The sequence below is a fragment of the Blennius ocellaris genome (assembly GCF_963422515.1).
Source record: "Blennius ocellaris genome assembly, chromosome: 4".
Taxonomy (NCBI): Eukaryota; Metazoa; Chordata; class Actinopteri; order Blenniiformes; family Blenniidae; genus Blennius; species Blennius ocellaris.
In genome coordinates, this window is record NC_137653.1 from 13,378,227 (window position 1) to 13,398,359 (window position 20,133).

At 40.5% G+C, this 20,133-nt stretch overlaps 1 protein-coding gene across 1 annotated transcript in view; it reads left to right on the plus strand.

Moving 5' to 3' along the window:
- col7a1 (collagen, type VII, alpha 1) overlaps window positions 1-20,133 on the plus strand; it is a 66,940-nt gene that overhangs the window by 35,935 nt on the left and 10,872 nt on the right. The window contains exons 65-107 of the mRNA XM_080495431.1: window positions 133-168; window positions 643-678; window positions 1,207-1,311; window positions 1,392-1,457; window positions 1,747-1,782; window positions 1,961-1,996; window positions 2,083-2,130; window positions 2,211-2,246; window positions 3,252-3,377; window positions 3,487-3,696; window positions 3,771-3,806; window positions 3,886-3,930; window positions 4,008-4,124; window positions 4,224-4,295; window positions 5,338-5,382; window positions 6,330-6,365; window positions 7,885-7,920; window positions 8,025-8,069; window positions 8,175-8,207; window positions 8,333-8,395; window positions 8,533-8,568; window positions 9,030-9,110; window positions 9,212-9,280; window positions 14,158-14,193; window positions 14,312-14,371; window positions 14,484-14,528; window positions 14,617-14,652; window positions 15,415-15,450; window positions 15,534-15,593; window positions 15,695-15,820; window positions 15,919-15,990; window positions 16,142-16,177; window positions 16,256-16,315; window positions 16,446-16,490; window positions 16,900-16,935; window positions 17,083-17,118; window positions 17,434-17,490; window positions 17,575-17,646; window positions 17,783-17,854; window positions 17,974-18,009; window positions 18,126-18,206; window positions 19,749-19,802; window positions 20,003-20,056. Of these exons, the coding sequence (XP_080351557.1) occupies window positions 133-168; window positions 643-678; window positions 1,207-1,311; window positions 1,392-1,457; window positions 1,747-1,782; window positions 1,961-1,996; window positions 2,083-2,130; window positions 2,211-2,246; window positions 3,252-3,377; window positions 3,487-3,696; window positions 3,771-3,806; window positions 3,886-3,930; window positions 4,008-4,124; window positions 4,224-4,295; window positions 5,338-5,382; window positions 6,330-6,365; window positions 7,885-7,920; window positions 8,025-8,069; window positions 8,175-8,207; window positions 8,333-8,395; window positions 8,533-8,568; window positions 9,030-9,110; window positions 9,212-9,280; window positions 14,158-14,193; window positions 14,312-14,371; window positions 14,484-14,528; window positions 14,617-14,652; window positions 15,415-15,450; window positions 15,534-15,593; window positions 15,695-15,820; window positions 15,919-15,990; window positions 16,142-16,177; window positions 16,256-16,315; window positions 16,446-16,490; window positions 16,900-16,935; window positions 17,083-17,118; window positions 17,434-17,490; window positions 17,575-17,646; window positions 17,783-17,854; window positions 17,974-18,009; window positions 18,126-18,206; window positions 19,749-19,802; window positions 20,003-20,056 (2,559 nt within the window). The remainder of the gene's footprint in view (window positions 1-132; window positions 169-642; window positions 679-1,206; window positions 1,312-1,391; window positions 1,458-1,746; window positions 1,783-1,960; window positions 1,997-2,082; window positions 2,131-2,210; window positions 2,247-3,251; window positions 3,378-3,486; window positions 3,697-3,770; window positions 3,807-3,885; window positions 3,931-4,007; window positions 4,125-4,223; window positions 4,296-5,337; window positions 5,383-6,329; window positions 6,366-7,884; window positions 7,921-8,024; window positions 8,070-8,174; window positions 8,208-8,332; window positions 8,396-8,532; window positions 8,569-9,029; window positions 9,111-9,211; window positions 9,281-14,157; window positions 14,194-14,311; window positions 14,372-14,483; window positions 14,529-14,616; window positions 14,653-15,414; window positions 15,451-15,533; window positions 15,594-15,694; window positions 15,821-15,918; window positions 15,991-16,141; window positions 16,178-16,255; window positions 16,316-16,445; window positions 16,491-16,899; window positions 16,936-17,082; window positions 17,119-17,433; window positions 17,491-17,574; window positions 17,647-17,782; window positions 17,855-17,973; window positions 18,010-18,125; window positions 18,207-19,748; window positions 19,803-20,002; window positions 20,057-20,133) is intronic.

Genomic DNA, 20,133 nt, shown 5'->3' on the forward strand with positions numbered 1-20,133 from the left:
TTATTTTTAAACCCTGAAGGAAATGCCCACATTTTATGAAATACTCACATGGGAGTGATTTTCTTTCGTGAAGTCGCTGTTATTCAGTTTGTTACTCGCAGAGGTTGTGATGCATTTTGTTTTGTCTCCGAGGGTGAGGATGGCGTTCCAGGTGAAGATGGAAGAAAGGTTTGTTCTTCTTCATTGGTTTCATATGATCATCTGGCACTACCAGGAGTTTTTTTTTAACCAGTTTATCCACAATTAACAACAAAAAAACTTGTCGCCCACCAAGAACAAACAATTATTGAAAAATGGTGAAACTGAGGAGTTTTTCATGTTTAGTTTTTTTTCAATTATTTTGATATTCATAAAAAATAAACTGAACAAATAAGAAGAACTTGTTTTTAGGATGTGACTTTGTGTTTATGTCCCATTTTATTCCTTATATAAGTTTTAATGACTTGATGATTATAAAAGGTTTGCCATATATTAATATATATGTAATAATAAAGGCCAAATATAAGGACGTTTAACTGACAAATTAACTTTTTCAATGTATAATCTTTTGAGAAGCAAATGTATGTTGATAGGTTGGATTACCTATATTGAACTTATTGTATGCTTTTATGAAAATCTGACAGTGCTATTTCTTATTCATAGGGTGACAAAGGCGAAACTGGAGCAGCTGGGAGAGATGTCAGTTTTCCTAAAACCTCCTTCACATCACTATTCTTCTAATATGTTTTTGTTGACATATTCTTGCGCACTGTAACCTCTCCGACTCAATATATAGCACCCATTCTTCCTGTTTTGATCAAAGTTTCCTCCACTTCACTGCACACCGGCTTGTCTCTTGTTTCCACCTCATCCCGTCGCCTCGAAAATGTCCACATATCAACAGTAGCTTGTGCTCATGTTGACATCACAGACTCACTCACTGCTCAATCAATAGTTCTCTCAGAAGTTGCCATATAAATTTACATCCCGGTAATGATTGAGCTTAGCCTTTAAGGGGGAGCCACTTCTGAGAGGAATCCAGAGGGGCGCCAAATGTCAGCATGCTGTTTTCATGTGCAAATTCGTATTAATTATCTCTGGAACATCAGTGGAGGGGTGGCAGCAGCCACCTGCTTTGATTTTATAGCTCTGTCTCTGCTGGAGTTGAGGAGGAAATAACCCTGTTTAGAGTAAATCTCTGTTACGTCATCATATGTGTTTTTGTAGGGCCGTGATGGGACAAAAGGGGACCGTGGTCTTGCTGGACCTGGGGGCCCTGTCGGTCCTTCAGGAGCTCCTGGAGTACCCGGAAGCATTGGTCCTCCAGGCCAGGTGCAAGTTATTTCAAAATCTTCCAGTTTGCAGGCTTCATATGTTATTTTGAGCTAACCTGTGCTCTTGCTGCCTCTCAGGTTGTTTATGTCAAAGGAGTTGAAGCGGCACCGATCCCAGGTCCACAGGGGCCTCCAGGGACACCCGTGAGTATAAATTACTTTTCAGTTTTAGATTTCTTTTTTTTACATTATTAGAATAGGTTTTTTTTTTTTTTTATTTCTTTATGTATTTCATGAAACATTTTTGACCTCCAAGGTAAAATTGCATCATAAATGGCACACAAATGCTAGTTTTATTCATTGGATGTAATACTTGTGTGATCATGTTGGCGATGTCCGCGTCGCACATGAAGCAGCAGTGATGTTTGTGGTTCTGTTTGTGTATGTCTCACACTTTCCTGACGTTTTTATTGTCTCGGCTTGGTCTTTCAAGGGTGTCCCTGGAATCCCAGGGGCGGTGGGAGCCAGGGTAAGTAGTAGTTTTCTTCGATACCGATTCAATTGACTCATGATCTCACGTGACTGTGAGTGAAAGCTGGGGCAACTCGCCCGTTAAGCGTCACCTTTTAGCTTTAATTACATGTTTTTGGATTATGAAAGAAAACGGAGTACCTGGAGAGTACCTGATTTTGTTTTCTGTGGTTTAGGGGGAACGAGGTTCACTTGGCCTTAAAGGCGATGCTGTAAGTTAAACTTTCAACCATAGAGATGTGAAAACGTGATTGATGAATTGTTCTGTGCTGACGCCCTGATACCGTGTCATTGACAGGGAGACCCAGGAGAGGATGGGGCACCGGGTAAACCCGGAACATCAGTGGTATGACATCAGCACCTCATCCAACAATGTCAATATTTGTGATTTCTATGTTTACTGACATATATTGTTCCTCTCACCAGGATGTACAAAAAGCCCTTTCAAGCATTGGTATTCAGGTATGTGGGTTCAATATTATTTATGGTTGTATCCTGTTTTTATCAAGCTTTTTTTCAGGCACTGTTTGATTGGCCTTGAAAAGTCTAGACATATATCTGAAGCCATGAGAACACTTGTGGTGTGGTTAGCTTCTGTGATGTACGTATTCCGAATACCTGCTGGATTAGTGTGGTGGAAAATCTGCCAGCCATCTCAGAAAAAGCTTGTCAAATGTATGAAGGCAACAAAACTGCAGAAGGAAATCCACCATTGCCGACATCAATTATGATCCGCTGCAACAATACAGAGCTTCTGTTGTAGGCGCTGAGGTTGACTTCATTTATTTCACACGGGAGTTTGAATGGAGCTTCTTCTGAGACGTGCCAGAGTTTGAATGTTCCACACTTGTTCTACCTTGACTGTACAGTGATCACACCAGGGTTCATTTTAACTCTGGTAAATGTCACGCCCTGAGATTGTCAGTTATAGCTTTTTGTCGAAATATTTCAACATGATAGTCTTAAAGAGAGAACGTTTCCTCTGCTGTTTGTGCATCATATGAGTTGCTCTTTTGCTAACGCAATATGATGCCAATTGAATGAGTGGACATTGGTGAACGTTGATAACCTTTCATTATTGATTTCACATGAAAATGTGGAAGTGTATCAAAAAGAGAATATAATATAAAGGTACATTTTTCACGTAATGTGAACAGTGAAACCTCTATTTATTTAAGACTCACCATACATACATTGGAATACTTGAAGGTTTTTACTTGTAATACCCATTCCATCCAGATTCTTGACCTTTTTTTTCACAACTTCCTCACAGAACTGTTATATTTCGAGATGCACCTTTTGTTTACTTTACTTTTCTGGACTAAGCAAGTGAAAGTGACACCAAGGGAACTGACACGCTATTTTTGAGATTCTTTTCAAAAGACTAAATGACAGATCTTTGTCAGAGGCTCTGAAGCCGGGTTCTATGAAGCTATTTCGCTGCTGATTTCCATCATGTGTCTGCAGATGTCGGATCTGAAGACGGTTGTGGACAGCAAGGACCTGATCCAGCGTTTTGCAGTCCAGAAGACAGAGAAAGGAGACAAGGGAGACAGAGGTGAATCTGGACCACGAGGCCCATCTGGTCTGGATGTAAGTGAAGCCAAAGACGAGTCACTTTATTTGTTGACACCTTGCAGTGTATAGTAAAAGTAAATGGTTTCATTCACATAATTATGTTTTTTGCCCTTTGGGCACTTAGGGCGCACGTGGTTTGCCAGGAGAGCGGGGAACTAAAGGGGACCAAGGTGACCGGGGTCCTGCGGGAGCCACTGGGCCTCCAGGAAGAGCAATTGGAGAACGAGGGCCAGAAGGACCCGCGGGGCATGCTGGAGAATCCGGCAAGCCTGGAATACCTGGAGTTCCTGGACGAGCTGGGGAGCTCGGCGAGGCTGGGAGACCAGGAGACAAGGTGAGAGGGGCGATGAGTAAACCAACATTTCAGGTGTAATGCACATGATATCATTTACACCTTCTGTTTTTCAGGGCGACAGAGGAGAAAAGGGTGACCGAGGACAAGCTGTAAGTGACTGTTTAGATTGATTCACTTGATGGAACAAAACGTTTTCCACCACAATTCAGAATTTCTTCTTCGTATCAGGGTCAAATTGGATTAACAGGCACCGCCGGCCCACCAGGTCAAAAGGTAAAGTCCGTCCTGTTAGTGAAATAGTAGCACAGCATTTTCAGCTTTGACAATAAGAGTTTCTGTACATTCTATAGGGAGCATCTGCTGATTCAGTGCTGGTTGGGGCCCCTGGAGCCAGAGGAGCTCCTGGAGTAGTAGGACTTAAAGGAGAGACTGGTGTATCAGGACCAGCGGGACCAAAAGGAGACCGGGTAAGTGACCCTTCGTCTTATGTCTGTGATTTTGTTTTAACAGTGGTTAAAGTTTGGAATGGAAATGAGCAAATGTTCTATTTTTCCTATGTCAAACAGGGTTTTGCGGGGCCTCAGGGGAATAAAGGTGACAGAGGAGACTCTGGAGAAAAAGGGCGCGACGGCTCACAGGTCAGTTGACTCACTCACCACCCAATGGTCATACAACAAGCCCAATTTGGCTCTTACATCCACCAAACCTGAATAAGTAAATTTTTTTTAAGTTAAAGTTACTCCGTGTAAGTCTTTATTTGAATGTCATCCAGCACCAACCACTATTGTTTGTTGTGTCAGTGTAGTAGCTACAATTCTGAAATACAAGTATGGGGGGGCTGTTAGGAGAAAGTGGTTTTGTCTTATAGGAATAATGTGTATTTTATTTAACTCTTTCCAATTGCTTTGTATGGCAATTATGTCCCGAGCAACCAGACCATTCAACACCTTGTAATACAGTAAAACACAGTACAGTACCTGTACACACTGAGGCAGCACTGAAATATCTGCCACCCACTTCAGAAAACTGAGAAATCACATTCACCCAGTTCTCATTCACATAAGAGTTAACCAACACTTGAAATCTTTAACGTTCAGGACAACGTTTTTTATTTTATTCCTGGAGTCTTCTTACAGTGATTATGGCCGATTCAGTAGTAGGGACAAGTATGACCTGATGTTTTAGTCTGGAATAACCTCGTATGCACTTTTACCCCACATTTAACAGTGGAACTTTATTAAGCTCTATGGATGAGATGAGAGGGACTTTTAACTTTGCACATTATTCTTATAAGACAAAACAACTTTCTCCTAACCGGGGTCCTTTCTGTGTGGAGTTTGAAAGTTACTTCATTGCGTGCATGGACATATTTGTACTCCAGCTTCCTCCAACAGTACAAAAACGTATCAGATGAATTACAAGTAAGAAATTGACTTTAGGTGTGCTGCAGGCATGTGTCTGTCTTGTCTGTCTTACCTTGATGCCAGGATTATATTTGCTATCAAATGGGATGTTAGAAACACCAAAGAGGTGTTTGCTGATTGGTTGGCCTAAGTTTGGCACAATTTAAATTTTCCTCCTGTTGTTGGTCAAAATAAGACCCGAAAAGAGGTTTTTTTATTGAATAACAACTACTGAATTGTGGAAAATAAGATGACAAAATGTGGTTTGTCATTCCAGGGAACATCTGGAGAACCTGGAAAACCTGGTCAGGATGGTAAACCGGTAAGTGGAAGAGTCGGCGTGAAGTCATATCTACTTTTAAAAGCGAAAATGTAGATAGCTGAAAATGCTGTGATTTTTAAATGTATTGAAGAGTATGATAGTGTTGTGTGTATGCAGTGAGCAGCAAACTTGGTAAGTACTCATGAACACATGAGGCAACTACAATTGTACAATTATTTCCGTTTGTTCAAATTAAAGCATTTATAGGAAGTTTAGAGTTACATTGTAATGTGAAAACATTAATGCTATCACACACCATCCATTCCACCAGACTTGGTCAGTGTGTTTTACTTCCCAATGAAAGCAATCATATGTGTTTTAAACTATATTCTGTGAGATAATCAGCATAGTTGTCTTTATGTAGTATGCCACTGGTGATGATATGAAGTGCCATAGTTTGCATACTTACCCTTTTAACCTTTGAAACTAGCTGTTTTTGTTTTCTTGAAAGACAGAAGTTTCATCTTTGCATCTTACCGTACAATCCACAGTGATTACGAAAGCCCGTCTCGGTGTTGTGTGAGTCATAATTACTTGTGTGGTCAAAGGTAAATACAAGGAAAAGGAAAGAGATTATAAGTGCTTCCTCACATTTTGTATTTTCCTTCCCTGCATGTCGGAGCAGGGCTCTACAGGGCCCGCTGGTCTTCGAGGCCAACCAGTGAGTAACGAGTAACAGTCTGCTTCCAGGCTTGATCTGCGGAGATGAATCACTGAGTTGGCTGCAAACACAAAACCAGTGGAGCTCTTGTTTTTTCCTTCTTTGGGCCGAAGCTTCATAGATCCCTGAACAAACCCCTTTTATATCTGTGCGGCTATTAGCTCACTGTAACTATTCTCTCTCTCTCTCTGTCTGTGTCTTATCTCCGTCCATTTCCTTTTCTGTGTTGTCTGTTTCCTTCCTTCAAACTCTGTCCCCGTACCCTCCTGTCTTCCATCCTTTCCAGGGCATGCCTGGGTTCCCTGGAGTTCTAGGCAGACCGGTAGGTTTTGTGCTGCTTGCTGGCATGTTATAGTTCTGCAGAAGCTTAGGTGGGGAGAAACCTGACCCTCTGGTATCAGATACGAGTGAGAAGGTACCAGATCTGATGAATCTGATGACGCCATTATTAAAACAACAAGAAGCTCCAACTATGTCTGGAAAGAAATGAAACCCCCTCGGGATGCACAGACTATCATGAACCTCAAAGGCAGATTTCAAAACCTTAATCTTAATTTATTTGCTTAAAAATCATTTTCATTCCGAAATCTTTTTGGAAAATAGGATTATGGTTCAAGTAGCTTCCTGAATGTGGAAGGAATCTTACAAACATGGTATTCAATATTTAACAGAGAAGAAAGATTGTCAACTGACAGCCCTGAATGGGGTTCAGTGTACAATAGTGGGAGGGAATTGGGTTACTCCAAAAAGGCACTGTTATCAATTTGCTTGAGTCTGCTTATCGTGCATGCAGCTGGGGCTACTGTCTGCTGTGTGCTTATCCCTCGCACAGAACTGATTATTCAGAGCTTACCATGCAAGTGTCTCTTTGTTGACGTTGTTGATCCTCTATACTGTTCCATCTTTTGTCAAGCGTCAGTGTTGTGCAGTTATGTATGTCCACATTTAAATGTCTCCCTATGACGGCATTTTGTCTAACTTATTATCAATCGACTACATCTGTTGTCATATTTTGTGTACACGTTTGTTCTTAACTGTTTTTACAATGAGCACATCCTGAGAATTAGCAGTGCTACAACCAACCAGAACATACAAGAGTGGGATGCTTACCAGATATTATTGATCATTTATGCATCATATGATGGTATATTCAGGCAAAAATAAAAAAAATAAAAAAATTGTAGGATGATATTTTTTAAATGGCAGTTCAAAAAATTGCAAATTACAGTTGAGAGAGTTCATTTAAGATGTTTAATAAAAGAAGAAATGTTGCAATGACCATTTAATTTGAAGAGTAAAGTTGGAATCTTAACATTCCAACATCATGCACAAAAGTATGGACTTTTTCTTGACATTTTCAAATGTCATGTAGCCTTACTAGTCAAGTTTTCTATTTTGGTAAATGTCAAATGTTATTTACTTTCTTACTGAGAGTTGGAGAAGAAGATCATTATCAAGGCCACTGGCCAGTTAGCTTGACTTCGTCTGCTTGCCAGGTTCTATCCCCACTAAATGTCACCACTCGGTACACATCTCACTGGTGTGAGCCACACAGATTAAAGAGCAGTGACGAGGGGGGTCAAGTTATTTTTTTAGTTTGTATCCAGGTCTATGTGTTACCTGCAGTTTTATTATCATTAGATTGGCATCAGTAACAACTCCAAGCAGGAGGTCACAACTAAAAGAAAACAAAAACACAGGAACAGCGCTATCATAGTTATAACTCCTGACAGCCTGTTCAAAATCTCAATTTGCCCTTTAAACTTTGACCTGAGTGCAGTTATTTTATATGTGATTGATATTTTTCTAATAACTAACTTTACTTTTGATTTCACCTACAGGGAAATCCAGGAGAGCCCGGTGTCAGGGGGCCAACTGTGAGTAGGACACATAGTGAAGTTTGCATTTGTCAAATCAATCAACAACTTTCATTTACATGGTAATAACTTATTTTTCTTTGCTTTTCTTTGCTATGCTTTAGGGTCCTATGGGTCCCAACGGGTCACCAGGTCCAGCAGGAGTGAAGGTGACATTAATGCTTTTGGAACATTCATAATAAATGTTTAACTGTTTAAATTCTTTGCAAAGCAGTTGGAGGCAAAATTTATTGAAAACTGTTTTTCTTTCGCAGGGAAATCAAGGAGAAGCAGGTGTTGGTGTTCAGGTAAAATTACCTCTCTGTTTTGTTTTTTTGTGGCTTTCACTTAAAATATTCACCGTGAATAATGTTCAGCCAATGGAGACGTATGAGAAATGTGCAGTGTGTAAGTAGAGTTCTCCTGTCTGCAGGGTCCTCCCGGAGCCCAGGGGAGCACAGGTCTGCCAGGACCACCAGGTCCCCCAGGAGCCGTTGTAAGTGTTCTTGAAAAATCACTGCTTTTGTTACAGGATAAATGGTGTTTTTGTTCTCTTTGTGAACCCAATTGAAAGATCTCATGGTGTGTATCAAATTGTTTTCTTCCATAACTGTCATTCTTTTCTCCCCACAGGGTCCCCAGGGCCCTCCAGGACTGTCAGGGCAGGTGGTGAGTGTCATTTTAATCAGGCTGTTTCTGTGGCTGCAAAACTGTGTAATCAGAAAATTAAAAAAATTAATGACTGAGATATTTCAGTTGTAAGTGAAAATAGATACAGTAGTTAAGAAGAGAGAATGCTTTATATACACCATACTTGATTTTACACTGAATAAGTCACACAGTTTTTGTTTTTCGCCCTGAAACACAAACACTTCACTATGTATTTAATAATAAATGTACCATTGTAGAATAGATATCTGAAATGTGACTTTCAAAATAAAGAATATTTTAAAATACTCTCAACCACTAAATTCCCCATAAAGTTGGGAAATGTATTATTATGAAGACTAAATTTTGTAAGCATTTTTGGCCATCTTCTTTAGTCTAAAAAAACATGTAATGCAAGTGCACATTGTGTTGTGGTTATTAAGTACATGATGTATGTATTGAATATATGTGGTTCTCCACAGGGAGAATCGGGTAAACCTGGTGTTCCTGGTCGAGACGGGGTGCCTGGCAAAGAGGGGATACACGGATTACCTGGAAAACAGGTATATCTGTGGCTGCATGTGTTCTATTTCTGCGTCGTATGTACCTGTGACATGCATGATGATGTTTTAATTTGGTTTACACTGTGCACCTTTCTCCTCAGGGCATTGTTGGGCCTCCAGGCCAGGCTGGTTTAAAGGGAGAGCAAGGAGACAGCGGTCCTCCGGGGAAGGTGAGTCCATGTTGTAGCATCTCAGGGGATGGATAACACAGTTGGTGTTGCGGTTGCTTTTATTGAATGTTATCGAGCTTTGGAATGATTTCCTGTATGAAGTAATAAAAAAATCTGCAGGGCTGTTTGTAGCAGAAGTTTTCCTCTGATGCACAGCGATGGGTGGTCGTGCTCCCACTCTTCCTTCAGGGGCTTTGCTCAGACTCTTGCTTTTACCCCTGATGGTGCTCCAAATCAATTCCTCTGTAATTTCCACTCATTCTGAAGTTGGCCGGGACTCCCGCTGTTAGTGGCCTTAATGTTCCAGGTCGCTGGCCCAACAACCTCGGATGTTTTAACTCTGATAATGTTTCATTGCCAGCGGCAGGGTGAATCTTGTGGCTGTGAGAAGCATCGTGCCAAAAAAGTGCTATCAGCAAAGAAACGGGAAGAAAGAGAACTTTAACATTTCCCTGACTCATGCAGTCAGTTGGCTTTCAGGGCAGTGCAGTAGTTTGGGATTAATCAACCTGGGAAATGTGATTAGTGTAGTCAGACCTAATCATGTGTGATGGAGTACATCCAGATACTAAGTGTATCTGGATGTAGATAAATAAGTGTCTGTCACTTCTGTCTGAACACATTTCTAACTCTGCATATTGAAAAGTAATAGAGTGAATTAGGCACATCTACCATCATATCTGGGCCACTAAAGTCATTCTTCTATCTAATATTGAGTCTCATTTAGCTTTTACTGATATCTATTACTGGACTTTCTGTGTTGCACATAACATTTATGCTGAACATATATAAATGAATATCCACCATGAGCATTGGTTGTGGTTGTATTTGGTTGCAATAGACTTCATCTTCCTGTGCAGTCAGGCTCACTGGTATTTCTCGGTTAGATGACTCATTGATTGACATTCAAATCACAAATTCTCTGGCATATGCTCAGCCAGTGAAATGAGCTTTCGCTTTCCTGCTGCAGAAATAATCTTTTGCAGTACAGCCCTGGATTTTTTTGGTTGCTAAATGAGGGAAAGCCCTGTGGAGGCCTCCCTCACTAAGAATAAGAAGGGGCAGGCCGTGAATGTGAATTATAGTTAAATCCTTGCATAAATTTATGGATAATTGCCTTGAATGTTCTATTGGCTGTATCCTCGCCAGCCAGTCTGCAAATAGCACAGCCTGCGATGGATTGTTGGTAGATATTGAAAATGTCTCAACATCTCGTTCCACCCTTAAAACATACTTGACAGATGCAGATCTGATTCTACTTATTCAAGCGATAATTTGAACATTTTAAACTCGTGACATATATTTTAGCATGAGATTTTTTTGATTTGAGTGGCCATGAGTAAGATTGTTGTTTTCTGGATGTTTGCACCAGTACATAGTGGGTCCTGTACAATTCAGTGTTCATTGTGTTATTTCTTTCAGCATTTTAATTGTCCCTTAATACCAGCATGCCAGTTTACTTGGCAGCAATACATGCCTGAGCTACATCAGAGTCACAAAGACTGACAGACAGGGCCAGACATTTTGGGCCATGAGCTGTTTCTGTTTTTTATTCATACTTTTCTCGATAGACAACTTTTCTCACAGGGTTGTGTATGCCTCTGCACTGGTGACTGACAGCCTTAAAGAATTATATTTTCACAATGACGGGATGTTCTGTCCCATTCTTCATGGTAATTTTTGCTCAAATATAACCTAAATAGGCCCCAGTGGCTAAAGTATAAACCAGCACATATTTGTATTTGCCACAAATGTTGATATTAACGACATGATTTACTGTCAATATTTAAATTTTGGTTGTCACTGTGTGGTTACTGTGACTTCAGCTATACACGTTTAAACAAGTAAAAGAAAAAAGTTCTTTTGCACATCTTTCTTCACATTTGACGCGTTTGTCTTTTATTGTGAACTCTGGGAAGGTTTTCCTACAATACCTATATAAAGTGCTGTTTTTATTACATCTGCAACTCTGCTTCTGAAGTTCTCAGTTAGACCACATTCTTGCTCAAAAAGACTGGAAATAGCTGGAAAGGTGGTCCTTCTTTGCACAGGGCTCATCACACCATCATAAAAAATATCCTTTGATTATCTCAATCTGACCTTAAAGTAAATGGTCTGATGCATTTTTAAATTCATGCTACAGTAAAAACAAAATGACTTGTAGCTGCACTGCTTTTTTATTTCATCGTGTTACCTATATTAAGTTGCTACTTTTTGTTATGCATTCAGTGTTGCCTCCAGTGCAGCTACAGCAGATCCTTGGTTGCCAGAGCCAGAAGTCAACAAACCTTCTACCTGTTGTGTCACTTTTTGAACAGCAAAATGAATTTCATAAGGTTTCTTGTGGTAGAGGAACATACAGAATAATTAGCTTTTAATTCACAAACAATGTCAGAGTGAGAAGATATAACAACTTTTTTACCATTATAAAACACAGATCTAGCGTTGGTGATGCTAAATTGCTCATATGGGTCTAGGTTTGTCCTGTGACTAACGACCTACCCTCTGTCTTCGCTCATCGTCAGGCGGGATCAGCTCCAGCACCCTGCGACCATGAATTGGACAAAGCAGTATAGAAGCTGAATGGAAATGCCGGTTTGGCAGCACTTTTGAAGAATGGAGCCATTTAGTTTAGAATCCAAAGCACATTCACAGTCGGAGAAAAAAAAAAAAAAAAAAACCTTGCAAGAAAATGACCTCAATCTTTAAAGTTTTTCAGGTCAACTTTGTGGTCAGTTTCTTTTACATCTTGATTGTGTTTGCAGTTTAAACCTAGGCAAGGCACATATCTATCTCTCTCTCTATATATATATATATATATATATATATGTATAAAGTCAGAGCTACAAAAACTCTGTTATGGTAAAGGGATTTCACTTATATAGCGCTTTTCCACCACACAAGCGGTCTGCAAAGCTCTTTACACTGTTAGTCACATTTACATTTTCACACTAATGTCGGCAGCTCCCATGCAAGGCACTCACTCCATTCGCTGGGACCACTGTGGGGTTCATTGTCTTGCTCAAGGACACTTAGACAAGTGGAGATGGGAATTGAACCAGCAACATTTTGATTGGGAGACAACCACCCTACTAACCGAGCCACAGCTCTCAAGGCCAGCGTCCTAAAAATTTAATGTTTTCTATATCTCTTTCAGATAGGAACAACATAAGTGTTGCTGTGTTTTAGACTTATTCAGTAATTGTCATATTCCTGTTTGACTCTCAAAACATCATGCTTAACAAATATTTCCCCTGTACTTTAAATCTAAATATAATGTTTTAAATATGTCACACATCTTCAAGCTTGTATCAGACCAGTAATGGGAACCCACAAAAAATGATTAGTCTTATCTGACAGTCCTCTCTCCTTGAAATAGCAATAGTATATATTTATAGCAGCCGATACACCTCCAGGCAACCATAGTCTGTCAATCCACTCAGAGGAAAAAGTGGTGAGCGAAAGATGTTTCATAAGAACTGGGACAAAGCGGTGTAGGAAGGATTCATTAATGAACTGTTCTTAGAAAACATTGTTTTAACATCCTGTATGAAATATTCTGAATTTATTAAAATGTTGTGCTGTAAAATGGTCAGTAGTAATGGAAACTGTTTGTTAAATATAGGGACTACACACACACACACACACACACACACACACACACACACACACACACACACACACACACACACACACACACACACATTCTGTCCTGCCATCAATTTAAAGACACAATTTGACCAAACATCTTTGGACTTTGGGGAAAACCTGGAGAATAACAGTTGTTGTTGAAATTATGTACCATGGATAAATCTGAAAACACATTCACTGAAAGAAACATCAAATAAAATGTAACAAAAGATTTTCTATCACTCAGCTCTGTACACAATTTTAAACTTATTGCTGGAAGCGCCTGTCTGCCGGTGTTGTAGTTTGCCGGTCTCTGGGAAAGCGCCCCTGAGGAAAAGGGAGGAGAGATTGCTTGTGAGATACTCAGTATTCGCGGCCAGCGCTGCTGTTTGCCGTGCTGACATCAATCGTGACGACGGTCTCGACTGGCTCCCCGACTACTGACAGCCTCAGGTTCAGCACCTTGGACAGAGCTGCGGTGACACAGTCAGGGAGTTCACCCGTTTGATAAATAACCAGGTGGCACTTGTCCATCTGCTCGGGCTCACGCGCCACCATTTGTTGGTCCACACAAAACTCCATGCACACGCACAGGCACGCGCACGCATGCAAGCCTGTTTTCCTTGATTCAGATTCCATTGACTTGCCGGCATGGAGACTTACAGTATTCGCTCCTCTAAATCTCACTTTAATTTTACCATGTGTGAAAGCTTAAACAGATTTATATCCTCATAAGTCATACTAGTATACACAAGGCTGTCGGGCCGCGAAAACCTGAATACTAATATACTGATTTACACTTACATACTTTATTTTTGTGTCCATCCATTAAAAAATATAATTCATTGAAAACATTGGCCACCACTTTACTTCATTTATTGATTAAAAAAAAGTTAGGATATTAACACCAGTATTGGATCTTCATCACTAAGCATAGAGCATACACATTTTTGTTGTATATCACAACCTACTGTTTGTTCCCAATAATTTAGTAAGCTGATTGTTTACATCATCAGCAAGTGACTCCGTGTCTTTTTGGAAAAATTCACTTGGTTTTTTAGCATGTGCAGTATGTTGTCGTTTTTCAGCAGTGAGAGAGCATGTGCTGGCTGTCCTTACTGAAGGCATTAAGCTCTTGACATTAAAGAGCCACAAACGATAATGATTGGGCTAACCTGACACTTAAACTGAGGCTATTAAGTACCCATTTGTATACTATATATTTTTTTTTTCTTTCACTCACACAGGCTGTTTCTGGGCCCCCTGGATTCAAAGGAGAGAGAGTGAGTACTTATGAGCATTAAGATGAAAGTAGTTGCATTCAACTGGTACATATATGATGGAGAAGAAGAGATTTGCTGCACACAGCTGACAGGACTTTCATGGTTCTGATTGATGTAGGGGCCTCCTGGTCAAACGCTGCCAGGCGTGGCTGGAGAGAGAGGTCTACCCGGTGAGATGGTGAGTCCTGCGAAAACCAAAACACGTGTTTTTGTCATCACCACAAGACTCGAGATGTTCTTGGCATTTTCATGAATGAGATATGACTAAATCTATAATCTCTGCCATTCAGGGCAACAGAGGAGACAAGGGTGTTGCAGGCTCCAAAGGAGAAAGAGTGAGTAGCAACTCCGTGCAAAGCAAGTCTGGTGAATTGTGCTGAACGTGTCTATATCCTCTCAATGTCATCTCTCTCATAATACAAGGGTGTGGCCGGTGAAGCAGGAGAGCCTGGAGAGGATGTAAGTAATCAGCTTCCCCTGACTGCACTGTTTAAATTATTCACATGTGGTAAAAGTTGAGTGCACACCCAACATCTAACTGTGGGGAAAAAAAGATTATTACAAAATTAGTACTATTATTATTATTATCAAGCATATGTATAATCGTCATTTGTAGTCTAGTAATACAATAAAATATGTAACACAATTCATGTTACAGTTAATCCTGAACATTTATATGCTCCTCTTTGTAGGGTATGTGCAAAAATATTCATACCACGAGATATGTGAAAGAAACCTCATTAAACCTCTGTCTTTGTCAAATTAATAAATATGATACAGGTACAAAAATAGGGGTAAATATACTCGCCTTTGTACCACACATAGCTCACAAGAATGATTTTTTTTTTTTTATGTTTACTTACTTCAAGGTCAAGCCAATTATTTTAATGTTGCCTTAACCATTTTTTTCTAGTAATGTGATTATCGTGTCCTGACCTTGTGTCTAAAAGTGTCGACTGTGATTGAGCCCGCTCTTCTCAGACGCCGAGGGTTTTGATCATTTGTTTTCCTCGGGCTCAACGAGGCGTTTTAACTCTAACCACAAGAAAAACTGTGCTTGCAGTGCACGGCACCACTACTTGAAAATGTATTAACTAGGATTATGAATAAATAAATTATTAAATTAATGTGAGGATTGTATGTTTATTCGCAATATGTGTGAATATGTCAAACATTTGCTCTTTGTCGTTTCCTCTTTTACACCTCTTGTTTTTCATGCAGGGAGCAAAAGGATCTCCTGGACCAAAAGGAGACAAGGTGACCTTTTTCAGCGACGCGTCTTAATTATCCGCACAGAATCAAACCAACATGTGAGATGAATGACAAACTGTGTGTTGCAGGGTGAGAAGGGCATAGGACTGGCAGGTCCACCTGGCCGGGATGGGCCTCAAGGCTTAAAGGTGAGCAGCAGCAAGCGAAGCGTCTCTGTTTTTATTGCTCCAATCAGACATTATGCATTATCAGATGGACTATGGGAATAAAATGTATGACCACATCTTAGGGCGATCCAGGCCTCCCTGGCTCAGCTGGTTCCCCAGGACCCCAGGGAAAGGCAGGGGGGCCTGGGCAGCCTGGCGTAAGAGGCGAAAATGGACAACCAGGACCACCTGGACCCCCGGGAGAGAGGGTAGATGGAGCTGCCGATGACCGGAAAAACTCCAAACTACATGATTGCAACGTTATTCTCTCTGCTGACATTTACCAGTATCGTGGTCTCGCTTTCAGGGTCTCCAGGGATTCGCTGGCCGTGCAGGGAATGTCGGTCCTCCTGGTCCTCCTGGACCTGCAGGACAATCAGTGGGTTTCTGCTCTTGTTACACTGTGATGAGTAGCAGAGCTTCCCTGAAAGCCTCATATTCGGTTTAACTGTTCATTGTACAAGAAACGAGAGAAAAGAGCAGGAGCAGATTTATTTTCCGAGTCATCTGATCGCTGCTCTGCTTTCTAGGGCTCCGCTGGTACTAACGGAGTGAAAGGAGACAAGGTGAACATCCAACCAGGCCAACCGCAGTAAATGTTACTGCATTTTCTGAAGGCTTATAGTCATTATCTTTATGTCCAGGGGGAAGTTGGTGTCGGTGTTCCTGGTTCCAGAGGAGAACGGGGAGATCCAGGCCCCAGAGTAAGACAATTGGATTCGCCACTTATCAGAGATGTTTTGTAATTTTGTATGAATTTGCCTTTGGAGGATAGAAAGAAACCGGTTTATTTGAGAATCTCTATTTTTTTTCCCCCCAACCATCATTTTCTAGGGCGAGGAAGGTCGAGCTGGTGTGGATGGAGAAAGAGGACCAACAGTAAATATCGAGAGTTTTCTATTCCATTCATCACTCAGCCACACGGTCTAATCACCAAATCTCTAAATTCTGTGCCAAGACAGTTTGCATGTCTGAAAAATATATAAACGCAAACCTTGTGTCCTTGAAAAAAGCGGCTCTTCTCCAGTAGAAACAAGGTTCTTCTCAGGTAGCAAATAAATCATACAGCCGGGTTTTCCATCTCTCACAGAAATCTAGTATACCCGCGCTGACTGTATAATTCAGCCGCAGACCCTAAAGACACACAGCATTACTGCGATTTCATATAATCTCCTGCCATTTGCTTTTTGACGAGAAAAATATGGCTTCACCTTGAACACATGCAGTTGTTTTTTTGGATTGTGGAGGTATAAATGATGCAGGATTTGTCTATCTGTGTGTCCATCAGGGTCCCACGGGAATCCGCGGTGCTCGGGGGGAAAAGGTGAATACAACCACCTATTTTTTTTTTTTTACCCATTTTTATGTGTCGTCATTTCAGCTGCTTCCCTTGAGCTTTCTGCCCATGTAAAGTACTGAATTGAATTGACACGCTTGAATGAAATCCTTTGCTGTCAATCTTTTTACTTAGGGAGACGGTGGGCTGCAAGGTGACAAAGGAGAGAAGGTGTGTGCATTTCAATATGGTATATGCTTTACTTCAGCTCGCTCGCTTCCTCTTTTTTTTTCCTCCTTTGTTTGTATTTGTAAAGCAGCTCTGATGGAAAAAGCTGAAAATAAGACACTGCGTCAGCATTAAGGAAGCAGGTCATTTTGTACAGAGCCAGAGCAACGTGAATGTACAATGACACTGAGCTGCAATATTACAAGTCACATGGTGTTAAATACGATAACAGGGTAACACGCCGGGTTTTTTTTTTCTTTTGGTTTTGTCTGGGAAGGGGATGAGATGTAATGTCCACTGTTGTATTCTTACTGGCAGGGCGACACAGTGCTGGTGGGAGGAGCTCCTGGAGATAAGGGCACGAAAGGAGAAACGGTGAGTTTCCCATAAAGCATCACTGTGCACTGGGTCCTTTTTTTTTTATATGCCATTTGTGGATTTTACTGTTGTTTCATGCAGGGTGACAGAGGACCCAAAGGTGTGCAAGGAGAAAAGGGGGTTAAAGGTCAAGAGGGCCCAGCAGGACTGCAGGTATATCTGAGTTAATAAATGCCATGCCAACATAGAAAAAGTCAAATTTCATACATCTACCAATGACCGAGCTGTCTTATTTGTATCTCTTCTTCAGATGATTAATGTGTATATTTATCTCTGTAATTGACATCAGGGTCTCCAGGGGGAACCTGGAGAACGAGGATCCACTGGATTCCCGGGTGCCCGTGGACCTGGTGGACAGAAGGCAAGTTAATGAATGAATGTTTGTATTCTAATAAATATCAACACTCATGGCAAAGCAGGTTCGATTCAAGCAGTGATATTACTACTACAATTGCTGTAATCTAGTTTCTATCCCTACAGGGTGAAGCAGGGCAGCCTGGAGTACCTGGTGGAATGGTTTGGCTGCTTCATGTTCTGTCTGCAGATTCTTGTGATTTATTGATGGAGGCCAGGGTCAGATTTGGGTTTGTTTTTTTGTTTTTTTTTACATTTTTTAATGGTTTTCTTTTCAGGGACTACCTGGAAAGGATGGACTGCCAGGGGAAACAGGGGTGAAGGGAGAAATCGGTATTGTAGGAATGCGAGGAATTAAGGTATTTCCACTGTGTGCATTCAAGACCGTTTCTTTCTTAAGTGAGGGTTCAGCCATGCTGTTCAGTATTTTCAGGGTTGGGTGATGTCAGCTGCAGCTCAATAACAGGATGAAAATGCTGTGATTGCAGAGGATTAATGCAAATTGTGTCGGTCGCTTTGAGATTATTTACTTACAAGCCAATATTAAAATTATTCATATCCACCACTGAAGATTCTGTGTCGTCCCATTACCCGAAGGAAAATCATTTCACCTCATTTTTTTTTTCAGTACTTTCATTTAAATCACTAAACCAATCAGAAGAGGGTTGCAATTCTAGAGCTGGGCACAGATGTCATGTTTTTGTGTCCGTTATGTTTTGTTTAGGTTTTTTTTTTTTTTTTAGCTTGTTAACAAACATCAAAAGAACTTTAACAACATTTCTCTGGATGTGTTGCTAATGCAGCAATTTAAGTTTTTTTTCTTATTGCCAATCATCTTTATAGTGATTATCCTAATAAAGGTGGGATATTTTTGAGGAGGAGATTGTGGTCACCATCACTTCACATATTTGTTGACGGAATACCCTTGAGTAGTTTAACTAAAAACATTTGTCATAATTCTTTCTCAGTGGGGAATTGTATTGCCTTTACATATGTCCTGACAGTGTTTAAGTTCAACTTTTATTGGTGTGGTATAATAGGTTATTCTGTTTGGTGGACAGTCATTTTAGATTAGACAAAGACTAGGAAACTATGAAGAATTAAAGTCTTGAGCTGTTGCTCAGTTGTAGGATGAGTCATCTCCCCTCCCACGTTTGGCTGTTCTGTCTCCATATGTCGAAAATACCCTTGTACAAGACGCCAAGTCTGAAGTTTCAATCAATTCAGGTGGAGCAGTTGGAATAATAATAATAATAATAATGGGTTGAATAACATGAATTGTCTTTATGGTGCAATTTTCTACATGATTACATGGGTAAATGGGTGAATGTGAAGGATAATATTGAGAACATTGAGACAGCTGAAGCATTAAAATGTATTTAGTAAGTAAATTTGTTTTTTGTTTATGTCAGGCACACTTTAGGCTACATGACCACATTGCTAACAAAGAGCTTGCTTGACTGCATTGTATATATATATATATATATAAGTATATGGTGGCTTTCTGGTTGACCATAAAACATTAAACGCTGAAAGAAAGTCACTTTAAAAGTCCCATTTATACCCCATTTCCTCTGTCAGACATTTATACCAGTTTGATGTGAATGAAAAGGGGATTTAAAATCAGAACAGAGTTCTTGAAGTCCTCGACAGCCACATTGCCTCTTATCTGGCTTTTACTTGTCATTGCACTCTAAATGTCTGTTATCAAGGAAATGGTAGAAGCTTTGTGTCTTTTTTCTCCATTATTGCAAACCATGTGTGAAAGTGCTTCAGCAGTAAGCGGCAAATTAACGTTGGTTTGAATGGACTGGCTGTTTGTTCCCATATTTCTAACTTTGAAACCTACAGAATAAACGCATTTTATGTATGTTTCTTAGCAGTAAACATTTTTTTTCCAGGGTGATCGAGGGCCCAAAGGCGCTTGTGGATCTGATGGGCCCAAAGGAGAAAAGGTGATGTAGTAAGACAAAAATAAAAACGAGCATGTTTTTGGACACCGCAGCCACATGTTTGACATCTTTGATATTAAATAAAGAGTTTTTCGATCAAAGCAAATGAATTATGTTAGTTTGTTTATTTGTGCCCATTGAGTCACAAACGCATGAGTCACATATCCAATAAATCAATGTGTATGGTTTTTGTTTGTGCTCAGGGGGACAGTGGTACTCACGGACGCTCTGGCCTCCCAGGGAGAAAAGGCGAACAGGTATGACTAATAAGTTACACAAGCGCTTAGTGGTTTATTATCTGCGTGTTTTTGTGGCTCGTCATCATCAGACACAC